This window comes from Diorhabda carinulata, chromosome 10, assembly GCF_026250575.1.
Source record: "Diorhabda carinulata isolate Delta chromosome 10, icDioCari1.1, whole genome shotgun sequence".
In the NCBI taxonomy this organism is placed as follows: Eukaryota; Metazoa; Arthropoda; class Insecta; order Coleoptera; family Chrysomelidae; genus Diorhabda; species Diorhabda carinulata.
The window spans coordinates 5,923,390-5,946,368 of record NC_079469.1 but is presented as its reverse complement, the minus strand read 5'-3'; the positions used below and the strand labels follow the sequence as shown (position 1 = coordinate 5,946,368).

At 33.3% G+C, this 22,979-nt stretch overlaps 1 protein-coding gene across 1 annotated transcript in view; it reads left to right on the top strand.

Moving 5' to 3' along the window:
• Nucleotides 1–22,894, top strand: part of LOC130898749 (transcription-associated protein 1) — a 70,370-nt gene extending 47,476 nt beyond the window's left edge. Inside the window, exons 14-49 of the mRNA XM_057808243.1 lie at nt 12–258; nt 2,235–2,361; nt 2,449–2,602; nt 2,683–3,063; nt 3,119–3,317; nt 3,379–4,051; nt 4,305–4,902; nt 5,135–5,281; nt 6,205–6,481; nt 6,548–6,753; nt 6,839–7,009; nt 7,070–7,255; nt 7,313–7,571; nt 8,145–8,339; nt 9,521–9,849; nt 9,906–10,075; nt 10,134–10,372; nt 10,435–10,823; nt 13,094–13,224; nt 13,286–13,433; nt 13,489–13,739; nt 13,795–14,134; nt 14,196–14,447; nt 15,138–15,414; nt 15,473–15,719; nt 16,311–16,437; nt 16,502–16,597; nt 16,662–16,966; nt 17,027–17,404; nt 17,460–17,769; nt 18,206–18,338; nt 19,713–19,912; nt 19,971–20,112; nt 20,634–20,773; nt 20,830–21,018; nt 22,459–22,894. Of these exons, the coding sequence (XP_057664226.1) occupies nt 12–258; nt 2,235–2,361; nt 2,449–2,602; nt 2,683–3,063; nt 3,119–3,317; nt 3,379–4,051; nt 4,305–4,902; nt 5,135–5,281; nt 6,205–6,481; nt 6,548–6,753; nt 6,839–7,009; nt 7,070–7,255; nt 7,313–7,571; nt 8,145–8,339; nt 9,521–9,849; nt 9,906–10,075; nt 10,134–10,372; nt 10,435–10,823; nt 13,094–13,224; nt 13,286–13,433; nt 13,489–13,739; nt 13,795–14,134; nt 14,196–14,447; nt 15,138–15,414; nt 15,473–15,719; nt 16,311–16,437; nt 16,502–16,597; nt 16,662–16,966; nt 17,027–17,404; nt 17,460–17,769; nt 18,206–18,338; nt 19,713–19,912; nt 19,971–20,112; nt 20,634–20,773; nt 20,830–21,018; nt 22,459–22,536 (8,691 nt within the window). The 3' untranslated portion in view covers nt 22,537–22,894. The remainder of the gene's footprint in view (nt 1–11; nt 259–2,234; nt 2,362–2,448; nt 2,603–2,682; nt 3,064–3,118; nt 3,318–3,378; nt 4,052–4,304; nt 4,903–5,134; nt 5,282–6,204; nt 6,482–6,547; nt 6,754–6,838; nt 7,010–7,069; nt 7,256–7,312; nt 7,572–8,144; nt 8,340–9,520; nt 9,850–9,905; nt 10,076–10,133; nt 10,373–10,434; nt 10,824–13,093; nt 13,225–13,285; nt 13,434–13,488; nt 13,740–13,794; nt 14,135–14,195; nt 14,448–15,137; nt 15,415–15,472; nt 15,720–16,310; nt 16,438–16,501; nt 16,598–16,661; nt 16,967–17,026; nt 17,405–17,459; nt 17,770–18,205; nt 18,339–19,712; nt 19,913–19,970; nt 20,113–20,633; nt 20,774–20,829; nt 21,019–22,458) is intronic.
• Nucleotides 22,895–22,979: the final 85 nt, after the last annotated feature.

Here is a 22,979-nt window from a genome sequence, read left to right as displayed (position 1 = left end):
AATTATTTTAGGTCATAGAAACGGCATTCAACGCTCTTAAACAGAGTAGTACAGATCCTTTCTATAGGAAACAAGCCTGGGAGGTCATTAATTGTTATCTAACGGCTTCTAGAAGTCTAGACGACGACGAAAATAATTTGATCAATCTATTTTTACATCCCAGTTTCCAAGATCCCAACACCATACCCAATATCAAAGGTTCCACTTATAAATCTATTTTTAAAGAAGCAAGGGAAACTCACCAAACTGCTCTTACGGGTAAAAGTCGATTTTTATTATAAACAGATTGAAATACATGTTGAGACTTTAATATTTGTGCAGTGCTTCCTTCTCAGGGATCCTGTATGCTCTGTTACTTTTTTTCCTACTTAACAACTAAATTAAACAATCCTAAAGGAAACGGATAAAAAAGGAGGAAAAATAATGGATTTCTTAGCCTAGAATATATCTTCGTTGTTTTGGCAAAAGTCACAAGTCAGCAATTTCATACATTCACACCACTCGATATAAAATTAGCCGATCTATAGATTGACAAAACTCAATTAAGTCCTACATGTATTTGTTTTTTTAATAAAGGTAGTGCCTAATAAGTCACTTACGGCGCTGCCTAATTTAATCTAAACCTTCAAACCTATTTGTGTCTTTTTGGACTTGGTGACTATGATAAAAAAATAAACTTTAAGGAAAGTATGAAAATAATAGAATTAAAAATCTGTCATAAAGAATAAAAGAATCTTGATCTTCACTGATAGATTGGTAAAAATGGAATAGGAGTTTGTGTATTTCGTCGTCCAAGGAACTGAACATTCAAAAGTCGTACAGACTGGAAACTGTATGTAATATGCAACAAGCAGATATTTCTGTAATAAGGAGGGTGCCAGATAAATAAGGGAAAGTGGCAAATCAAAAAGGAAAAAATCAATCTAAACAGGTAGCTTTAAAAACAGCATCAAATACAACAAAATCAAAAGTGGTGATGTGTTGTCTAGAGGCACTGTAGGGGGATTCGTGATACTAAAGTAAACTTCTGCTGGATACCTGGATACTATGGAGTGGAAGGAAACTGTAAGGCAAATTATCGAGGAGAGAGGATGCTGAAAAGACAATAAGGATATATGGTCAAACGAAACCAATTGCACATTATCCAGAGCGATTTAACCAAGAATCAATGAAAAGAAAACACAAAATATAATAAAATTCAATCCAGAAGACCATTAGAGTGATGACTGAACATTATGGAGTTAGTATAAGACTCCAGAATTAGAGAGTGACAATAAATAGCAGAATTAGAAATAGAAAGTGTATGCCTGAGGTGAGGGAGGTGCGCAAAATGTACCGGCAGATGCCCGAGGGCGAGCGACTGTCTTGACTATGTTTCAGGAGCTAGGTGTGAGGAGGTGCAGACGCCGACGAGGTCAGGGCTTCTTTGAGGACCGTAGGTGTGGTGGTAGACATAGAAAAAGTAAAAAATAATTTATAAAAATGGGAAAGGTAGGAGAGTGGTTAGTTAATTTCCAAATTATGGAATATAAAGGGTAACACTATGGATCTCTAGCCTCCTAGTGAACCACGACCAACTTATGTCGAGGTTGTCGTACTATCATGACATAACAAGTAACGTGTTATTTTTGAACGTTTGCTCGTATTTATATAGTTATTTTTATATATTGACATACTGGAATTTTTTTTAACCAACTATTTTTCGGTAAACAATATAAGTTGGAATTTTTGAAAGTATTAGTGATATTAATGAAAAACACACTTTTTACTATAACTATACCAAATTTTTTTTTACTTAATTAGTATTTTACTATGGCGTGCTTGATTTATGGCGTGGCTTTTCCTAAAGATTTGTTCTATGGTTGTATCCAATCTTTCAAAAATAACAAATATATTATCTGACGAACGTTTGAGTAACCAAGTTTTCAAAAGCTCAAAGTAAATTAAAAATACATAATTTTTCATCATTTAATTCCTGTCAACTGAACAATAAAATATATAAGCACTAGATCCTTGAGTAGCTAGTCTTGTCCTCTAGTTTTAATTAACGGAACAAGAGGGTGATAGACCGCTCTGAAGAGATCCAATAAGATTAAAACCAGTCAGCAGATTACACCATAAGAACCAATTTGATCATTGATGACTTGGTTATCGAATCAGATAATGCAATTGTCAGTGTTAATGTATTGGTAATAAATATTGTGTAAACAGTAGCAAACAATGTATCGTTCTAGGTATGTTTGTGGGTGCAGCTATAAAAGAACTCAGGGAGACAGTAATTCCAGCTCTAGTGTCTCTTGTACGACATTATACTATGGTAGCTGTTGCTCAACAATCAGGAGCTTTTGCTTACAGTCCTGAGTAAGTAAACCAAATTATTGTCTTCAAATACTTCCGACAGAATACAAATTAGTTACTGAAAAGATTATTTCGTATTTCGTCTTATAGACCTAATAAACAAGTAACGTTGGATCCTCTTGTTCTCGTTGATGCTTTAGCAATTATAATGGGCCATGAAGAAAGAGAATTGTGTAAACCAGGACATTTAGGGCTGGTTCTGATCGTTGATACTGCATCTACACTTTTAGGAAGCAAAGAAATGGTATGTTAATATTTTAATGATCTTTTATTATTATTAAATTCGACTTACTTTAATTGCTTTGTTAATTTTGATTATTTTAGGCTTGTCGTCTACCTCTAATCGAATATCTTTCCGAAAAGATGTGTACACTCTGTTACGAACGCGCTTGGTACGCCAAACTTGGTGGTTGTATCGCCATCAAGTTTATGTTTGAACGTTGTGCATTAAAATGGATCTACGAACACATGTTCATGTTCCTCAAAGCTCTGTTATTCGTTATGATGGATTTAACAGGTGAAGTTTCCAGCGGAGCACTGGATATGGCGAAAGATAACCTACAAAAAATGCTCATCGTGTGCGTCACCCCGCCTCCGGAGGGTTCAGATCAAGCGACAAGAACTCTACAACAGGAGGCTCTAAATAAGGTGACTCATGAATTGGTTAGACAAGTTACAAGTCCTCATACAATGGTTAGAAATCAGGTGAGGTTATTAGATGATATCCAGTGATTTTTAATTAATATGATTGATGTTTTAGTCCATGGCATCATTACAGTTATTAGCCGAAAAACAAAACAAAACTGTAACGGCAGTTATGGAACCTTTCAAAGATGTTTTGGCTGATATGGTGCCTCCCAAAAAGCACCTCCTCAAACATCAACCTGCTATAGCACAAATGGCTCTTATGGATGGGAACACATTTTGCACCACCCTAAACCCCCGTTTGTTTACAATCAGTAAGTACAAAAAATCATTATATATAACGATATAATAATTTTGAATTAATAAATGTTTCAGACATGAATATTGAAGAACACAGTTTATTTATTCAAGATCTTCTTTCTTTGTGCAATACTGAAGACAACAAACTAAACACGTTTTCATGTTATAAATCCATCACCAATTTCATCCCTCTGCGGACAAGCGCTTTAAGGGTTTTAGCGGCGTCTTATTACCTGGATAAAGTTAGAGAAGATATATTTCAAGTGTTATATAAAGCTTTAGAAAAACCCAATGCCGAATTACAAGAAACGGCTTTTGAATGTATGAAGAAATTCATTGCCGGATATCCTGTTGAAAACAAACTAGTACATCAGACAGTTAGACCGCTGTTGATGACGTTAGGTGATGTTAAAAATCTCACTCTAAACGGTGTACAGATGTTATCTTACTTAACGCAATTGTTTCCTAATGTTTTTAACGAAAAATTATGCGAACAGTTGATGGAAATTTTAAAACAATTAATGGAAAACCTTAAGGAAATTTACAAGACTAATCAAGGTAACGGTGTATCCAAGAAAGGCGATGAAGAACAGAAAATTGTTACTATTATCAGTATATTCCATCAAACACCTGCTGCTTCTTCTAAATTTATAACCCAATTGTGTACTTTGATTTTGGAAACGGAACAAGCCATGGGAATAGAAGCTAGCAGTCCGTTCAGGGATGTTTTGATGAAATTCCTAATCAGGTTAGTAACATTCTTCTATTCCACCACCATATGACCCTTAAATGATATTAGGATTCCTGTGGAAAGTCTTTAAGATATTTGACCAGTTATTTTGTAACTGACTTCCTAAATACAAGCACCAAAGCCTTCTATGTTACCTTAAAATACAGAATACAGAGACACCCACTGTTGATAGGGATTCATTTAATACATTATTTAATACTGTTGAAAAAGAATATTCAGTACTTAGTAAATTATTTCATTTATGTTTTAGGTATCCTGGTGAAACACTCGCGATGTTCCTAAGTGACCGGTATATCAAAGATAAACAGTTCAGTCGCTATTTAGAGTATCTCATTAAAAATAAAGATGGAAAAATATTTAGAGATTGCATCCAAACAAATACGACAAAACGCTTGAAGACGATGCTTCTTTCCAACTATATCAACCTCACTTTAGACATATCCGAAAGAAACGAATTGCAATACCAAAGCATCAGAATTTTATCTCTGTTAATAAAATATGACGAACAATGGTTATCCACTCAACAAGAGTTAGTCGAAGCTCTAAAACAAATCTGGTGTGATGATTCGTATCAAGAAAGACACAAAAATATCGAGCAATTGGAATATACACACTGGAAGGAACCGAAACTAGTCGTCAAAATTTTGTTACATTATTTTTGTCACCATCCTACGGATATAGATTTGTTATTTCAACTTCTGAGAGCAACTGTTGATCGATTCCTGCCGGAGTTTCAATTCCTGAGGAATTTTTTGGAGAATACAGTCGCTCAAAATTATACGGTAGAATGGAAGAGATCTGCATTCTTTAGATTCGTAGAATTGTTTCCTTCTAATGAAATGTCACAGGTAAAATTGATTTAATTCAAATCGGAACGATTTCTGGAGCCATTGATATTGAAAACACCACTACTCCAGCTCTCACAATTACAAGCAAGTTTCGATAAAGAGGTTATCGTCTTCAGAGACTGAAGATAATTTATATTCAGTTGTGAGTGTTGGTGTAGTGGTAATATAAAAAGTGTATTCAGTATGATTTTAATTTGATATAGTCTAAATTCTTACATTATTTTTTTTGTAGGAACTGAAGGCGAAAGTACTACAACTGATACTGATTCCTTGTTTTGCTGTGAGTTTTGAAAGAGGGGAATCAAACAAGTTAGTAGGTGGTCCTCCGATGCCTTATCAGGATAGTAGTGACAATGTCGTATCTGTGTTTATTAATAAGGTTAGTTTTTGAAAATTAGTATTATGTATTTTATTTACTTTTCATTGCCACTGCAATATTCATAAGTTAAAAAATTCTATTAATTATTTTCTTTCTAACTATGAAAATTCTATATGCAGTCGACTGTTTGATTTAACTGTATCATTCGTTTTTTCCCTTTTTTGTTTCTGCCATATTTTTGCTAAAAAATGCTTTTACTTTTTGTACTTAATTTTTTGTCCCATGTGGTTCTTTTGAAACATCTGTATACTTTTTTAACCATTTTTAATTTTTTTAATATGGTAGGGGGGGCAAAGACCCACATTTTTCACCTTATCATTTTTCGGCTGTCAGCTAAATGCCCATGATACTAGTAACCAGATTAAAGCTAAAAGTAGTACGAGATTGAATTTTTAACTCTTGCGGTGCGTGACTTTAAGGTTTTGAAGGAAAACATAACAAAACGTAGTTTCTTTTAGTTTCTTTTAGAAACTACGTAAAATGAAGTTGTATGTAGATTTTGTAAATTTCAGTAGATGCTGATCTCAGATAAGTCTTCAGAGAAAGATATAATTTTGTGAAACCTAGCGCTTCTTGCTACACGATCTGTTTAAGAGTTTTTGGTAGTGAAATTACCCCATTGGGGATGTTATACTTTCATGGATGTCTTGATACGTCAAATTGGTTCCATTGAGCCTCACATGCCGACCATCTGGGGATTTGAGTGAGTTATCGAGATGAACTAATGAAGTAGAGTGCCGTTCATCTCCTGGAGAACAAGTAGGAACAGCTTGCGAAGTTGATGGTTCTTCATCATCAGGAGGAGCAAGTCATTGTCTCCTTTTATAATGTTATTTAATACCATCGATTTTTTTTCTGGGGCTATTTGAAATTGAGGCTCCATTCCAGTAAGAAGACTATGTAATATATGATTTTTTTTGTAGTTGATAGACCCAGATAATCCTTTTCCTTCGGCGGATTGTGTACGTATATCCCTTCTCCAATTTTCTTGTCTTCTTGTTGAACAAGCCAGTGCTCATATCCACGATCACGATGCCACTAACAAGGCACAAGGATTTAAATTACGAAGATTGATGACATTCGCTTGGCCTTGTTTATTGGTGGAAAATTGCATAGATCCGGCTACTCGCTATCACGGACATTTGCTTTTGTCTCACATAATCGACAAATTCGCCATTCATAGGAAGATCGTTCTACAGGGTGAGTTTGGAATATATAAATTTTTTATCTGGAAATTGATGTTTTAAATATTTTTTTTCTTTTTAGTCTTTCATAGTTTACTAAAAGCACATGCTGTAGAAGCAAGAAGTGTTGTTCGACAAGCTCTTGAAATTCTTACTCCTTCCATGCCATTGAGAATGGAGGAAGGAAATACCATGCTGACACATTGGACCAAGAAAATTATAGTCGATGAAGGACATTCCATGCAACAATTGTTCCATATCTTGCAGTTGGTAGTTAAACACTACAAGGTCAGTGAAAATTGATTTTCACATATTTCTTTATACTTCTATTGTTTTTTTAATATCTATTATAAATTATTCATTCTTTTGTTAGGTTTATTATCCAGTTCGACACAATTTGGTGCAACATATGGTAAGTTCTATACAGAGATTAGGATTTAGTCCAACTGCAACACTAGAACACAGAAAGTTGGCAGTGGAATTAGCTGAAGTTATTATCAAATGGGAAATATATGGCATAAAGGAAGAATCAGAAAATGCAGAGGTAATTGTATTCTATAAATTATGTTATTTCATAATAAATTTTTTCTCTATGCTTATTTAGAATCCCGATGTTCCAACTAAAAGACCATCAATAGATGATAGTAATGAAATAAGTAGGAAAAAGTTAGCGGTTGCAGGACCTTCAGGTTCTGTAACTGCAGTCAAAACTGAACCTAACGTTAATAAACCCATAGATAGAGCGCATACGGATAATGTTTTAAATTTCCTACTGAGACTAGCATGCCAAGTAAGTCACATCTGTATTTATACTTTAAGTGTATATTTATATTTTTATTTATTTTAGATTAATGAACCGACTCCGGCAAATCCTGCAAATCCAGTAACTAACAGTCCAGGAGAACTCCTTTCCAGACGATGTGTTATTTTGTTGAAAACCGCACTTAGACCAGATATTTGGCCACAACATGTCGACTTGAAATTAGCTTTCTTCGATAAAATTTTAATGACTATTGAAACTCCCAACGCTAATATCGCTAATATTTGTACTGCATTAGAACTACTGACTTATATTTTGTCCGTCTTTGATAAAGATCAGATTTTAGGTAAATTAAATGATTCAATTCCAGTTAAAATAGCTCGAGAGTATATAGGGAATTTGCAGGAAGGGGTCTACTATCAAAAATCAAAAAGCTTGATCATCTCTAACTCTAATTAACTAAATGATCAAAAAATAATTATGCAAACGAAATTGACCTAAGTAAGAAGGTAATCTGTGAAAAGGAATACAAACTTTCAAAAAATAATATCATCAAATAATGTACAGATGATTTAAAAATCCCCTCAGAATCTGGTACTGGAGTATTTGGAGCCAATACCGAATAAACTAAGATTCTGTTAAATGAAATTTGGTAAAATAGACAAGAATAAGTTTTCATTAGTAAGGTTTCTGATCTTAAAGGAATCAAACCATATGAAGAGATCAAGTTTCTGAAAAAGAAAACTCTCTAAAGGCAGGGGTTTTGTATATAAATGAACTACTATACCCTTCAAAACATTCTTGAATTTGTAACGATTATTCACTGAAGCTTCTAAATAAAATGTAACATTTGACAAGATATTTTGACCTCCTCTTGTGGTAGCTATATGAATTAAATTATGAATCAATTTGTTTTTAGCAAGTTTCAAACCTCTCCAGAGAGGAATCGGCGCGTGTATCACTTCAACTAATAGCAGGGTAATCAAATTAGTACATAATCTGTTGACAAAGCTGTTTACCCTGTTCCCCATGGAAAGAACAAACACAAACCTTAGTTGTAAATATGAAGAACTGGATATTTTGTACGCTACAGTTGGAAAAGTTATTTTTGAAGGTAGGTCACAAAGAAAACATAAAATGAGTTATTTATCAAAACTATTTATTATCAATAAATAGTTTTAATACCTATAATATGATATCAAACAATTTCCACTCTGTTTTTGGGATGTTAGGTCTGTTCTTATCTCATCCTGTACCAAACTACACTAGTTAATGATAGTATTAACAAATTTTAAATATATTTCCACTTATTTAATGCTTATGCTTTCTACCCTTGTGGGTAGTATCACTTCTCCATGCTTTTCTATCCATTACTTTCCATCTTATACCATTCCATTCAATAGTTCTTTTTTCTGTCATTCCCCATTCCATGATTTTCATGGCGTATTTTGCTATTCTAACTTTGTATACGTTTCTAACTATTTTGCCTTCTTCAATTTTTGTAACATGGCCAAACAGTCTTAACTGCGCTTCTTCTATTTTGATTGTAGAAGTTTAAATTTTTTCTGTATGTATTTTTTCTAATTCTGCACGAACTCGTTTTACCTTCCAGCTTCCTTATATATCTCAATGCTCTCTATCTCATTTCTTAGGCTTTGTATTGTTTCTGCTCCGAAAAAAATTGTGTTTTCATTTCATCAGTATCTTTTTCTTAGCGAGGAAGGTATTTTTGATACTTCCAAAGAGTCTTCCTGCCGCCCTCCTTTATTTCATCCTTGATTTTTTCATCTACCATTATTAAAGATCCAAAGTATCTAAAGCTAGTCACTTGTTTATTTATTTCATGTACTTTTTTGTCGTTACTTATAAACATTATTTTTATTTTCTTCTCATTAGTACCAAATCATTTGCATAGGCTGTTTACTATACTTTTACATCTTCTATATTCTAATGTCCCACCTTTTAGTGTGTTTCTTCTTTTATACTTTCATCAAAACCAACTGAAACGCTTTACACATCTCGTGCCTTGCTCTTATAACATTCGTTGTATTCTTATATATTCCTTTGATTCCGTTTATCGTTGTTTCATCCAATCGTTTTTTAGGATATATATCATTCCAAAAGCCTTCTCAAGGTTTATAAATAGATTTTAAATATCTTTTATCATTTTTAAAATGGATTTTAAAATACTGGATATTTCTGAATAATAAAAAATTGATAATATACAAACAAATTAATACATTTGTTTATCTTTAAGTTTAGTGAAAATTTATGTAAGTGTTGTTTTCTTTGTAGGTTTGAGTAGTTATGAGAAAAAAGAAAACCCGTCAAGTCTTTTTGGTACCGTAATGATTCTGAAAGCAGCCTGTGCAAACAACCATTCTTACATAGACCTTTTGATAACCCCATTCATGAGGGTATTACACAGATTAGCCAAAGAACATTTACAACACACAAGCGATAATACTGCCCTTACAAGCGAACTGTTGATTTTAAGCTTGGACTTAGTCAAAACTAGAGTGGTAGTAATGGGAGTTGAAATGAGAAAAACGTTTATCGGTACGATTCTAGTTGGTTTAATCGAAAAAACGCAAGATATCAAAGTCATGAAAGCCATCACAAGGGTAATTGTTAATTACCGGAAAAGTGATTACTGAATAATCTATATTGTAATTTTTAGATGTTGGAAGAATGGATGAAGTGTAAGAACGTAGTGACGTTAAATCAGGCTCCGAGTTTACGAGAAAAATCGATTTTACTTGTGAAAATGATGCAGTACGTCGAAAAACGTTTCCAAGATGACAACGACTTGAACGCTCAATTTTTAGAACTAGTTAACTATGTTTATACGTAAGCTTACCGAATTATACGATATGTTCGTATAAAAATCTTAATTGTTAATTTTTAGGGATAAAAATTTGAAAACAACCGAATTGACATCAAAATTAGAACCGGCGTTTTTGGCAGGACTACGTTGTACTCAACCCCACATTAGAGCGAAATTTTTCAAAGTTTTCGACGAATCGATGCGTAAAAGATTACAAGACAGATTATTGTATATAGTGTGTTCACAAAATTGGGACGCCATTGGACCGCACTATTGGATCAAACAGTGTATAGAATTGCTCCTTGTCACCGCCTTACCAGGTACGGTTTATAATTAACAACTCTATTGGCAATCTGCTTACAATATACATATTTGTTTAAAGGGGATGGTATCAGAATGTCTCACGAAAGTAGTATTCTTCCTGCTATTACCTCGGTTATACCGGATAAACAAAAAAGAGAAGAATTTAGTAGACGACAGTTTCAAAATTCCGATTTCGATACAACGGAAATGAAAGAAGAAGTGCTCGACGTCGATTTGAGTAATATAGATGCGAATCCGTTAGTTGAAGAAAAACCAGTGATACGAGAAGAAACGATTAAGATGTTGAAAAAGGATTACGAATCTACAGAGATAGCTAGAAATATTACTACCGATAGATTTTTGTTAGCTACGGCGCAGTTATGTCATATGGATACGGCTTTAGCTGAACACGTTTGGTTATCGATGTTTCCTAAATTGTGGACCATTCTCGAACCCGAACAAAGGAATGTATGTTAACAACTATTTTTTTATTTAATCTATTACAGCAGATTATATGAATGGAAAGTCCACTATTATTTTAGGATGATGATTTAGACAATTTTATAACAATAATTTGTATTATCATAATCAACCCAACCTACTCTGGATGTGATGTAATGCTTCGCCAGAAGGAATTTAGTGTTAGGTCTAGAATATCACCATGTCAATATGAATAACGTAATTTTATCTACATCTACGATTTTTCTACATTTTCAAATGCAAGACTTTCTGAAATTGATAACTGTGTAGGTTCTTTTATCTACGGCTGTTTTTATTATTTTCTATCCTGTATCTTGTTTAATTTTCTCGTTTTCCCCTACCATCTTGATTCTCGTTCACCCCTGTCATCTTCATTTTTTCAGTTCAATCCCTCCTAGGTCTTCCTTTCTCCATATGTCTTCAGTATTGATCGTTCGTATCCTATTCACATGACCATCTTAGTTGTTGTTCCTCGGCTTTGTTTTAAGTTCAACTTTTATTTTATAATGTTATTTCTTATTTTGTGTCGTATCTTTTCTAGTTTATCTTTTGGTCCAATCTATCTTCTTTTAAGGCCATGCTAAGGATTAGAAACTTTTGATCTACTGTTTTTTAATTTCTTTTAGTTTTATCTTCAGTGTTTACTTCTTTTGGCTTATTATCGTCGTCTTAGTCGTTCCTTTATTTTTATATTAATTTTCTGTAGTCTGTAATTGTGTATTTTCAAGTTTGACCTCAAAGTTTCCTTATCTTCTGCCATTATTACTATGTCATTTGCATATAATATCTTTCTTCTCTATCTAGATTTATTTTAGGATCAACTTTTTTCTTATAATGTTAGTTATTATTTTGTCGCATCTTCTTTTATTCTCCATTTTTCTTATAAATATCATTACAGTACTTTATATTTTTCTTTTTTGTTCTGTATAAGTGCATATGTTTCTAATTCAGTTGTCAGTTATTATTATTATTGTCAATTATGGTTACTTTTTTATATATTTCTGTTTTTATTTGTTTTGGGACTTTTGGCTAAAAACTGTGTCTTAATTACGTTTCATATTCTTCTAGTTGCTCCAGTCTTTTTGTTTATCTGTTGTTCCAATTTTTAATCTTCTTTTAATGCTATGTTAAAGATTAAAAACTTTTGATCTATTTGTTTGATTCTTTTCGTTTTATCTTCATTGTTTACTTCTTTTGATTTATTATCATCGTCCTAGTAGTTCTTTTTGATTGTATTTTTAGGTTTTAGTTCAAAGTTGGGTTTTTCATCTTCTGTCATTATTACTATGTCATCTGCATATAATACAAACTTCAATATCTTCCATATTCCAGTGTCCAATTTTATACTGTTTTTATTTGTCTTTTTGTCCTTTTTATTCCTCCATTAAATAATAAGTGAATAATAATAATAATAATAGTACATCCTTATTTCATTGTTTTGAACATATTTAATACCTATGACATCCTTTTTTCTGTTTATAAAAAACTTTTACTCCTTTATTAGTTTTTCTTCTTTTCCTCTGTATTCTAGGATTTGCCACCTTCTGTTAGCTTTGTCGAATGTTTTTTCAATCTCTATGAAAATAAATAAACGTTCCTAATAATAATGATGAAACAGTGGAATCTTGTATACTTAATTAATTAAAAATTAATTTTATCATATTATTATTTCACTAGTACACGAACATTCAGACTAAATGTTTTAATTGATATAAAAGTATCACCCAAAACTTTCTCAAATAAAATAATAACATAAATTAATTTAAAAAAATCTGAAGTTTTATCATGATAATAGGGTTAAAAACATTTTATCTGAAGGTATAAAACATGAGATCAGGCAAATAATATCGGAAGCTGAATATACAATAATAATTGACCGGATAGAGTACAGCTCCTGTTTTTGACGTGTAGTTTATCAATTACCTTGAAAAATAATTAGTGGTGAATATTAAGATGTATTTTTTCAACAAAAATGTCTTTAAATTTCCATTTCATTTATGATTCAAGGCAAAACTGTCTACATTGAACATGCTTCAACCACCATTAAGCAACTTTCCAGACTCTATGTTAAATTTTAATGAAAGAACATAAATTTTATTATTAAACTTCCTGGAATTTTTTGACATTTTTTTATATTCCCTAACTTCAAAGCTACGGGATGAAAGACATTAAATATATTTGGTAGAGCTATTCAAATTTATCAAAAAGATAATAGTACACCAACAATTTTTTTATATTTATTATTTTGAATTTTTTAGATTTTGGCACAAGAAATAGTGCCTTTTATTACATCAGGAACTCATATAATCCAAAAAGATTGTCATCCCAGTGCTATAAACACGTTCGTTGAAGCTTTGTATAGATGTCCCAATCCTATTCAGATGGCTGCGTAAGTTAAATTAATAATATATAGTTTTAATAATTACTTCTTCGAAATCAATTTTTTTCAGTCCTCTAATGACGTATTTGGGGAAATCGCACAATTTGTGGCATAGAATGACATTGGGACTTGAACAAATAGCATTCAATCCATCAACAGTTCCAAAACCCTCAAATCCAACTACTTGTTACGAATTTGAAGGCGAACCAACGAAATCAGTTAGTATATTAACCAAGACTTTTTATATTTGATGGTAAATTGTTAAAATTTTAGGAATTATTAGATTGCCTTGGTGAATTGTATCACTTGTTGTGTGAAGAAGACTGTTGGGCGGGACTGTGGCAAAGACATGCCCATTATAAAGAGACAAGCATTGCTATCACATACGAACAACATGGATTTTTTGAACAAGCACAAAATGCTTATGAAGCCGCTATGACTAAACATAAAACAGATAATAACATGGGACCAGTACCGGCGCATACACAACGCGAGATTCTGTTGTGGAATGACCACTGGATAAGGTAAATGACTACAACACCCAAAATATGTAAATATAACTCTTTTAAATTTTTATAGATGCGCTAAAGAGTTGAACCAATGGGAAATCCTCATGGAATATGCCAAAAACGGCTGCTATGATCCTTACTTGCTGTTAGATAGCGCATGGCGAGTACCAAATTGGGAGATTATGAAAGAAGCGTCTGCAAACGTAGAATACACTTGCCCTAAAGAATTGGGCTGGAAGATTACTATGTATGGTGGATTTTTAGTTATTTGTCAACCAGACGAGAACAAACCTCTAAAATACGTAGAACGATATGTAGAAAGCGCTAGTGCATTATGTTTGAACGAATGGAGGAAACTACCACATATTGTCAGTCATATACATTTACAGTATCTTCAGGCAGCTCAACAAGTAAGTCAATAGAAGATGACTCACATTTATGAGATGAGTATACAATTTTAACGTTTTCCAGATTATGGAACTACAAGAAGCTTATCAAATTCATAAAGGTCTCCTGCAAGGTCATCAAAATTCTCTACATGATATGAAAGCTATCGTAAAAACATGGAGGAACAGGTTGCCTGTCATAGCTGATGATTTGGTGCATTGGAATGACATTTTCACATGGCGTCAACATCATTATCAAGTTATCGTTAACCATTACGATAGCAGTAGGGATACCTCAACCCCGCATTCCATGTTAGGAGTTCATGCTTCTGCACAGGTAATTCAACTAATTTAACGAAGGCTACACAGTAAATGCGTTGAGTGTCTGATATAATGTTACTCCGCTTAATTGCGGCCCGTTACCAACAAAAGTAGTGGCGCCTTCGTCCGTGATCATCTCATTTTGAAGAGACAGTAAAATCAATTCCAAAATCAAGCATTTTTCATTAATTTTGAAAATTACAACGACCAAAGTTAGACTGACATAGAACCAACATAATCAATGACCTTTTGGAAAACACTGCCAGACAAAAATTGACCCAAAATAATCCACAAACAAAACAGTGTACTCTCTGAAATGTTATGTTAAATGACACCGTGATTAAAGGCTTTATTACCTGTATATTTAAGAACTCACTCGCAGGTGGACCTAACTGGTGAACATAGAAAGTTTGTTCTACTAACAATAAATAAATCCACATTAATATTTTCAACTCTCTAATGTTTTTTTTATAAAGTAAAACTGATGTTCACTTTAACAAATCAAGTTTCAAAAAGAGAAAAACTGGTCAGTAAAGCTGTTCAACTTCTTATTGAATCAGACTTTATTTGGTACTGAATAGTATCATGTTGAACTATTTTGAGGACATGTTAAAATATTTACTATCATGGTAGTTTAGTTTACTTCAGCTACAGCTAGTGCTACTAAAAACCGTGAAAATATTATATTGTTTCCTTTGTTTTTCAGTCGAGTATCCATTTTGGAAAAATAGCAAGAAAACACAAGTTAGTAAACGTATGTTTGGAATCTTTGAACAAAATTTACAGTATCTCTAGTGTACCTATAGTGGATTGTTTCCAGAAAGTAAGGCAACAAGTTAAATGCTATTTACAGAACTCTGCAGTCGATAAAAACGAAATAAACGAAGGTTTGGAAGTACTAAGTCGTACCAAGATGCAATATTTTTCAAAAGAGATGACAGCAGAATTTTATGCTTTGAACGGTTTACTGTTCCAATTAAGTAGTGAGTAAAAATGCTTTTATAACTCAAATCTATAAATACAAATATGTTAATATTTTAGATAAATCAGATGAGGCGAATAAAATGTTTTCCGCAGCCGTTCAGATGCACGATGCTTCAACTAAAGCGTGGGCCTTATACGGAGATTACCTCGAACAAATTTTCACAAGAGATCAACGACAGATTAATTTAGGTGTTAATGCTATGGCGTGTCTTTTACATGCTTGTAGACATCAAAACGAAGCCAAAGCCAGAAAATATCTGGCCAAGGTTTTGTGGTTGCTTAGCTACGATGATGAAAATAACAGGTAAGGTAATCCGTACTTTTACGAGTCTAACTCTGAATATGTCTGAGGCGACCACGCCATGTTCCCTCACATTTGAAAATACATAACTGGACACCGAAGCGATAAGCAAAAGACTTGAGAATAGTGTGAACTTTTTTTTGCCGTAAAATGTATGTGTACCTCAAAAGGTTTAAGTGTTTCCTCAGTTCATTTCTCGTGAATGGAAAAACCACTAACAGCGAAAATGACTAACGGTGTTAATTGTGCGGCAAATAGCCTCGTTTCATTATCACTACCAACATGCTTACCTATGAAACCAGCACTCTGGTTCGTGATCAGTGATCAAAATTTCGTTGCATAAAAATAATAGTTTCAATATATTGACACATTTAGGATGTTGGTAACCAACTTTCTACCCCTAGAAGATCTTAAGCAGGCAACCAATAGAAATAGCTTGGATACGTTTTATTCAATAATATGCTGTGCTACTTAGTTACAAGTTTTATTTTAACCCACAGTTGTAATTTCACAGACAACAAGTGCTATTTGTCTTCTGTGTAATATTTTAATGTAAGTAATTATGTCAAAATCAAAGCAAATATTTTTTTATAGCTTAATGGAAGCCCTGGATAAATACTCCGTAGGTGTTCCTCCTCTTTTTTGGTTGCCGTGGACTCCACAACTACTGAATTGCTTGGTACAGTATGAAGGCAATGTTATTCTCAATTTACTCTGTCAGGTATGAAATAACTCATATATTAGAACAAATTTCTTCTATTTACTATTATAATTTTATATTCAAGGTCGGTAGGATGTTTCCTCAAGCAGTTTATTTTCCTATAAGAACTCTATACCTCACTCTAAGAACCTCGGTGGCTAGGAAGACTAATAGTGTTCAGGTATATAAGTTTCTATCGTATAAATACAAATAGATTTAGAAAAATAAATATTTTTTTATTTTAGAAATTAACCATACAACAACAACAATCACAGGAAACCCAATCTAACGATGGACAATCAACTAGTCAAGAAAACGCGACTACTTCGATACAACCGGATGGATCTTCCATAAAAATAATACCGTCAAATACTCAAGAGAATACTGGTACTACTACAACCACTGTCCCAACGGAAGGATCGTCCATTAAGGCAACTCCTGCTATGATAAGATGTTCAAAGATCATGAAAATGCAGAGAGACATACACACGACGGTATTATCAAGTTTGGAAGGTATCGCTGATCAGATGGAGTGGTTCAGAGAAACATGGTGCGTTATAATGTAAACGACAAAATTTGATTCTAATTTTAATATCATAATAAATTATAGGTATGAAGAAGTATTAAGACAACTTCGACAGGGCTTAACTAAATGTTACGCGATAGCTTTTGAAAATAGGGAAGCGGTAAACGAAGCGAAAATACCGCCTCATATACAAAATTTTGTTAAAAAATTAATGTCCACATTCGGTATCGGTGTTGAAAATATTTCTAGTTCGGTTAATGTTAGTTTCAACTCGGCCGCTTCTGAAAGTTTAGCTAGACGAGCAGAGGCCACTTACCAAGATCCAGTTTTCAAAGCCATGAAATTAGATTTTACAAAAGATTTTGATTTTACACAATCGAATTCGATGAGACTGCACACATTGATTTTCAAATTAAAAAAATGGATCAAGATTTTGGATGATAGATCTAAAATGTTGCTGCAGTAAGTGTTTTTGTATTATTTTTGAGCGATTCATATACATTTTATTTTTTTATAGATCGAGTCTTATTGAAGAAAAATGTCGCTTCCTTTCGAATTTTACGTTAAAAACGGCAGAAGTGGAACTACCGGGAGAATTTCTTTTTCCTAAACATAATCATTACTTTGTTCGTATCACCAGATTCATGCCCAGAGTAGACGTTGTGCAGAAACACAACGCTGCTGCTAGGAGATTGTACATACGAGGGCACAACGGTAAAATATATCCCTATTTGGTTGTAAATGATTCTGGATTGGCTGACGCCAGGAGAGAAGAAAGAGTTTTACAATTGATGAGAATGTTGAACTTATATCTGGGAAAACAAAAAGTAAGTCATACCAATAGCATGCAAACCAGCAGATCAAATAAGGTACTATTCTAAAGGAGTCAAAACTTTCTTTGATTTATTTACGAACCCCTCGAGTACCTTTGAACGAAATTTAATACAATTTGGTACTTACGGTGCTGATTTAAAATCACCATCACCAAACTGGAAGAAACTTTATATGTCGGCATTTCCTATGGTACTACCGTCTAGGCATGCTATGTTTTCACTACTTCCCCCTTTCATCAATGATGAATAGGGGTTCGGGACGTGTAATCGATTTTCTCTTATTTGATCTAGTTTGTCTTTCTCCATGTTCGTTATCATTATATTATATCATTAAAATTAATATATAAACTTTTTTTTATATATTTGCATAATTTTTTATACAAATGTTTTTTGTTTATTCTTTCTTTCAACAATAAAAATTATCTTGTAGGAAACTGCAAGAAGATTTTTGCATTACACTGTACCAAGAGTAGTGGCAGTTTCTCAACAAATACGATTAGTTGAAGATAATCCAGCTTCCATATCTCTATTAGATATATTCAAAAAAAGTTGTAAACAATTAGGTAAGTGTAATAATAATAAAATAACTTAGTATTCAGTCACCGAATACTAAAATGTGTCTGATACTCTAACATACAGTAGTTGCCAAAAACAATTTTACAGGAATTAAATATTATAAAACTAAACTTATCACTTCTCCCTTCCTTTCTTAGCTTTTATAACCTATCCAATTCTCTTGAATTTTCTCCAAGCTCTTCAGAATAATTATAGAATAACACACTTAAGTTAATCGATGTATTTATCAGCAGAAAAATTAGAAAAAAAGAAGAGTAACGTTAGAAGCTAACTTCATTATAATTCTAACTGAATTTGGGTTTAATGCAGGGCGACGCGACGCGAGCGCCATCTATTGAACATTCATGATAACAAGGCGTCGGCCATATTGTGGATGTGCTTCGAGGAGAGATAACATACCGGAGCATTGCTAGTGATTATTGTTTGATGAAATATGGCTTTTTTAGGGGATATAGTGAGAAATTGACTCATCATGAGTTTAGGAGCTCACAATTTCCTCAAATCTAACCTTGTATTTCCTCCTCGTGTGAAAGTGCTTCCAGGGGAACGTGTGACAGTGCTTGGCAAAGTTTGTATTCTACTTGTTGTGCATGCGGCACCATAGTGTTCTTATTTCCTCTTCTTGGAGTGCAATGAAATTGACGACGATCTGACCTGGAGCCTCTCAAACGCTGACCCTCGTTTGGACCTGCAGTGGGATTCTTATCTAATAGAGCAACCAAAGAAGCTAAACTCAATAGACAAATTAATGGTATTCGTTCGACCAGATGATTCATATTCTGAGTATCTCATTAGGTATATCCATACCTTGTTTTTGTCTCTAGCCAAATAAACACGTAACCTTGGAATAATTATTCTTCATATAGCCCAAGTGAACCAAATTGAACTTTGTTTAATTTATGTTAATTGTTTTGAGCCTATTGCTTGATTGTTTAGTTTAGTTGACTATAGCGCAGGTACTACAGTACATTGTACATTTCTTCTAAATGTGCTGTTTATGATAGCTGGTCAGATGTATACAAAACAGACTAAAGCGCGAGGTGGTGTGATGGTAGAAAAAACAATGAACTTCGCCCTAGCTAACTTATTTACAATAAGAAGTGAATTTGGGTTTGATATAACTAAAACCTTAACTACCATTAAAGTTGCCCTGAATCCATCTTGTTAGTTCAGAATGTGAAATATGGTTTAAAAATTTATTTAGAAATCTTTTCAGGAAAATAACGTAACATGCCTAATCTATTTGCATAGAAGAATATGTTGTTTAATAGCCAATATTTTTTTCTATGTATTTTAAAAACATAGGAATAGTTTCGTTTCAATATATTTATTGGACAAACAGTAATCGAAATAACTTCCAGGTATTGAACACGATGATCCTATCCAGTATTATTACGAAAGACTTGCTCAAGTACAAAGTAGAGGTATTAAAGCAAGCCATCAGGTGTATAGGGATATTTTGAAAGGCGTACAACAAACAAAAGTACCAAGAACGATTATTAAGAAATGGGCTATACAAACCTTCCCTTCTGCAACGGATTATTGGCAATTTAGAAAAATGGTAATATGTTCATACACATTAAATTGAGATTTTAATTTATTTAAACGTTTTATTGCAGTTTACTCTTCAATTAGCTCTCGCCTGTTTTGCGGAATATGTATTCCATCTGACTAGGCTCAATCCGGACATGATGTACCTACATCAAGATTCGGGACTAATGAACGTCGCTTATTTTAAATTTGACGTAGATGATAGTACAGGTAAGAAAAAAATATCCTTTAATAACTAAATATACAAGGTGTTTATTCTACTAAACACACTGTTTACATCACCACTATACCAACACTCACAAATACACTGTCCGACGCGGAAATTTTACATTTATTCCTTAACTACTAAACTGTAGTGTGGCCCCTTGTCCATATTTAAACTGTTCTTACATTTAAATATTCCTCCATGTTTTGAGGGAGATTTGTGCTATTTAAACCGGACATTAACTGATATGCACAACATAAGTAAGTTAATCAGTTTATAAGAGTTTGTTTTTTGCAAGAGGAAGTTCATTGGTGGAAAAATTTAGTATAATATATGTAGATTAAGTTACCTTCAGTTTCTGATAACTTGGTTATCGAAACGCGCGTCAAACAGTGTAATTGTGAGTATTGGTGTAAACAGTGTGTTCAGTGTATCACCAATTGTTACGGAAATTCCAACTTAGTTAAGGTGTTTATTATCAAATATTTAAAATTTAGAATATTATATCTAATTTATCCTGTTTCAGGTGAATTAAATACTACTAGACCGGTTCAATTTCGATTAACACCAAATATAACTGAATATCTATCAACGATTGGAGTTAGTGGACCATTGACAGCAAGTATGATAGCTACTGCAAGATGTTTCACTTACCCTAATTTCAAGGTAAGATATTATAAAATCCACGGTTAAATATGTTAATTTCGAAATTTTGTTTAAAGGTTTTGTCAATATTGAAACCGATAATCAGAGATGAAATGATGTTATCGAGAGCTAAGAAACCAGAAGATCTAACGAATCCAGAAAAAGCTAGTGACGCCGCTAAACAGATTATAAATATGGTGAATAAAGCGGTTACTTCAATTTCTAATAGACTTACAAGTTTGGCACATTTTGAAGGAAACGAAAGCGTAAGTTTATATTTGTAACAATATGCCAAACGTGGTAAATAAATAAATACGAACTTCTATCAAAACATTTATCATAGTGGTATAGCAGCAAGAATAGTAATCATTATTGCTCAATTGAGATGTATCAAAAATATTTTAATGAAAAAAAGTGAAAAGGTGACAGTAAACTTTGAATGAATCTTCCTCAAAGTTCTACCTTTGGCTTGCAATATACTTATGCCAACGTTGGCCTTTTTCAGAATGGCTCTGTCAGAAATGGTGTGTAAACTCTTATACCCCTTTTTTATTTTCAGTAAGAGGCTCTGTAGTGCCTAATCTGGTAAATCAGATGTAGACAGACTAGAAAACTTTTGAAATAAAAGCGACTTATGACACAACGTCTTATTATGAGAAACCAAAAAGTCGTTTACTCATTTTTGAATTCTCATTAATTATTATTCACATACACAATCATTTCTGTGTAATGAAAAGTTGTTCGCTTATAATATATTGACAGTCTTCATTTACTACATTATCACAATCACACTTTTTAACATTTGAGAGATTCTTTTGTACCAATTTTGGAAACAATCATACTGAAAATACCCAAGAGACCATTTTAAAACATTGTATGTCCATTATCAAAACTATTCGATGGATAAGTGAAAGCCGTTGTAATGAAATAGGCTTTCTCAGTAGTATTTGAGTATATAGAGGCAACTTTTGGGTATATTTTTAATATCTGAACACATTCCTAGTTCATAGGTCTTCTGATAGGCCAGTCGTGCCCCACTTAACATTACTAAGAAGCCAATCAGGCGTTTTGGCTTGTACCTGATGTCATTAGTCAAGCTATCAGGTTTACCCAACTATTTGAACCACGCCCATGTGAGTGCTAGGTACTCACAGATGACATGGTCTGCAGTTTCATCCACCTCCATGCAACAGCGGCGCTCTGGATGGACCGTGATGCCCTTGGTGTGGAGATGACGTATTAGATGACTGTATCCGGTTAAAAGTCTGGTCTTTAGTCGGAATTCGACGCATATTTAATTGAAGCAGTTGTTTGATAAGGCAAGCAGAAGGTCCATCTATGTGTGCCTTCGCTTGTCTCATGCGCGGTGGTGTCTTTATCCATCTCCGACGAGCCCACTTTGCAAGCAGACTGTTAAGAGACTCGGAAGCAACATTATTGGCTAGAACCCATGAATGAGTTCTCGACCCATTGGCAAGTGAGTCCGCTTCGACGTTGCCCGAGTGATCTGGTACCCAAACGAGCTGGATCTTGCACTCCACTTCTTGTAGGACACTTGTATAGCAGCTATACTAACTAAGCAAATTGAGGTTACTGTGTCCCTATGGTGTCGATTGAGTACCCAAATATTTGATCATATTCATAATTACTTTACACTAGTTACATTTGTAAAAAAATGATTTCTACTTTATTTTTCAATGTTTTAGGTTTCTACATTAGTTGCAGCCGCCAATAGTCATGATAATCTCTGTAGAATGGATCCCGCCTGGCATCCGTGGCTCTAAGACTTTCATTTTAGACTAAGATAATTTTAACTATTTTGTAGAAAATTTTTTATTTTGTAAATAGATATTTTTCTATAACCAGTTTATTAGCAATTCTAATAAATGTTAAGAATCATTAACTTCGTTTTATTGATTGTCATTAAAACATTACTGAATATATTGTAACAGGTAAACAGCCACACGGCCTTTAACGGTTCATATAGAATCAGGTCTACAATGTTCTAGTTTTATAAGTAGAGTTATTGAAGTTACACAGCGATTTAAACAAGAAATCCAGGCAGTAAAGAAGTGATATCTAAAGGAAAGTGTTAATTATAAGTGTGTATTATTGTGATTAGTGTAATAAAATTTTTGAGTGTGAAATGAATTTGTACAATTTTATCCACGACCTTTTACCTGAGAAATATCACAATATTGCTTACAATCACCACACCAGTTCATTG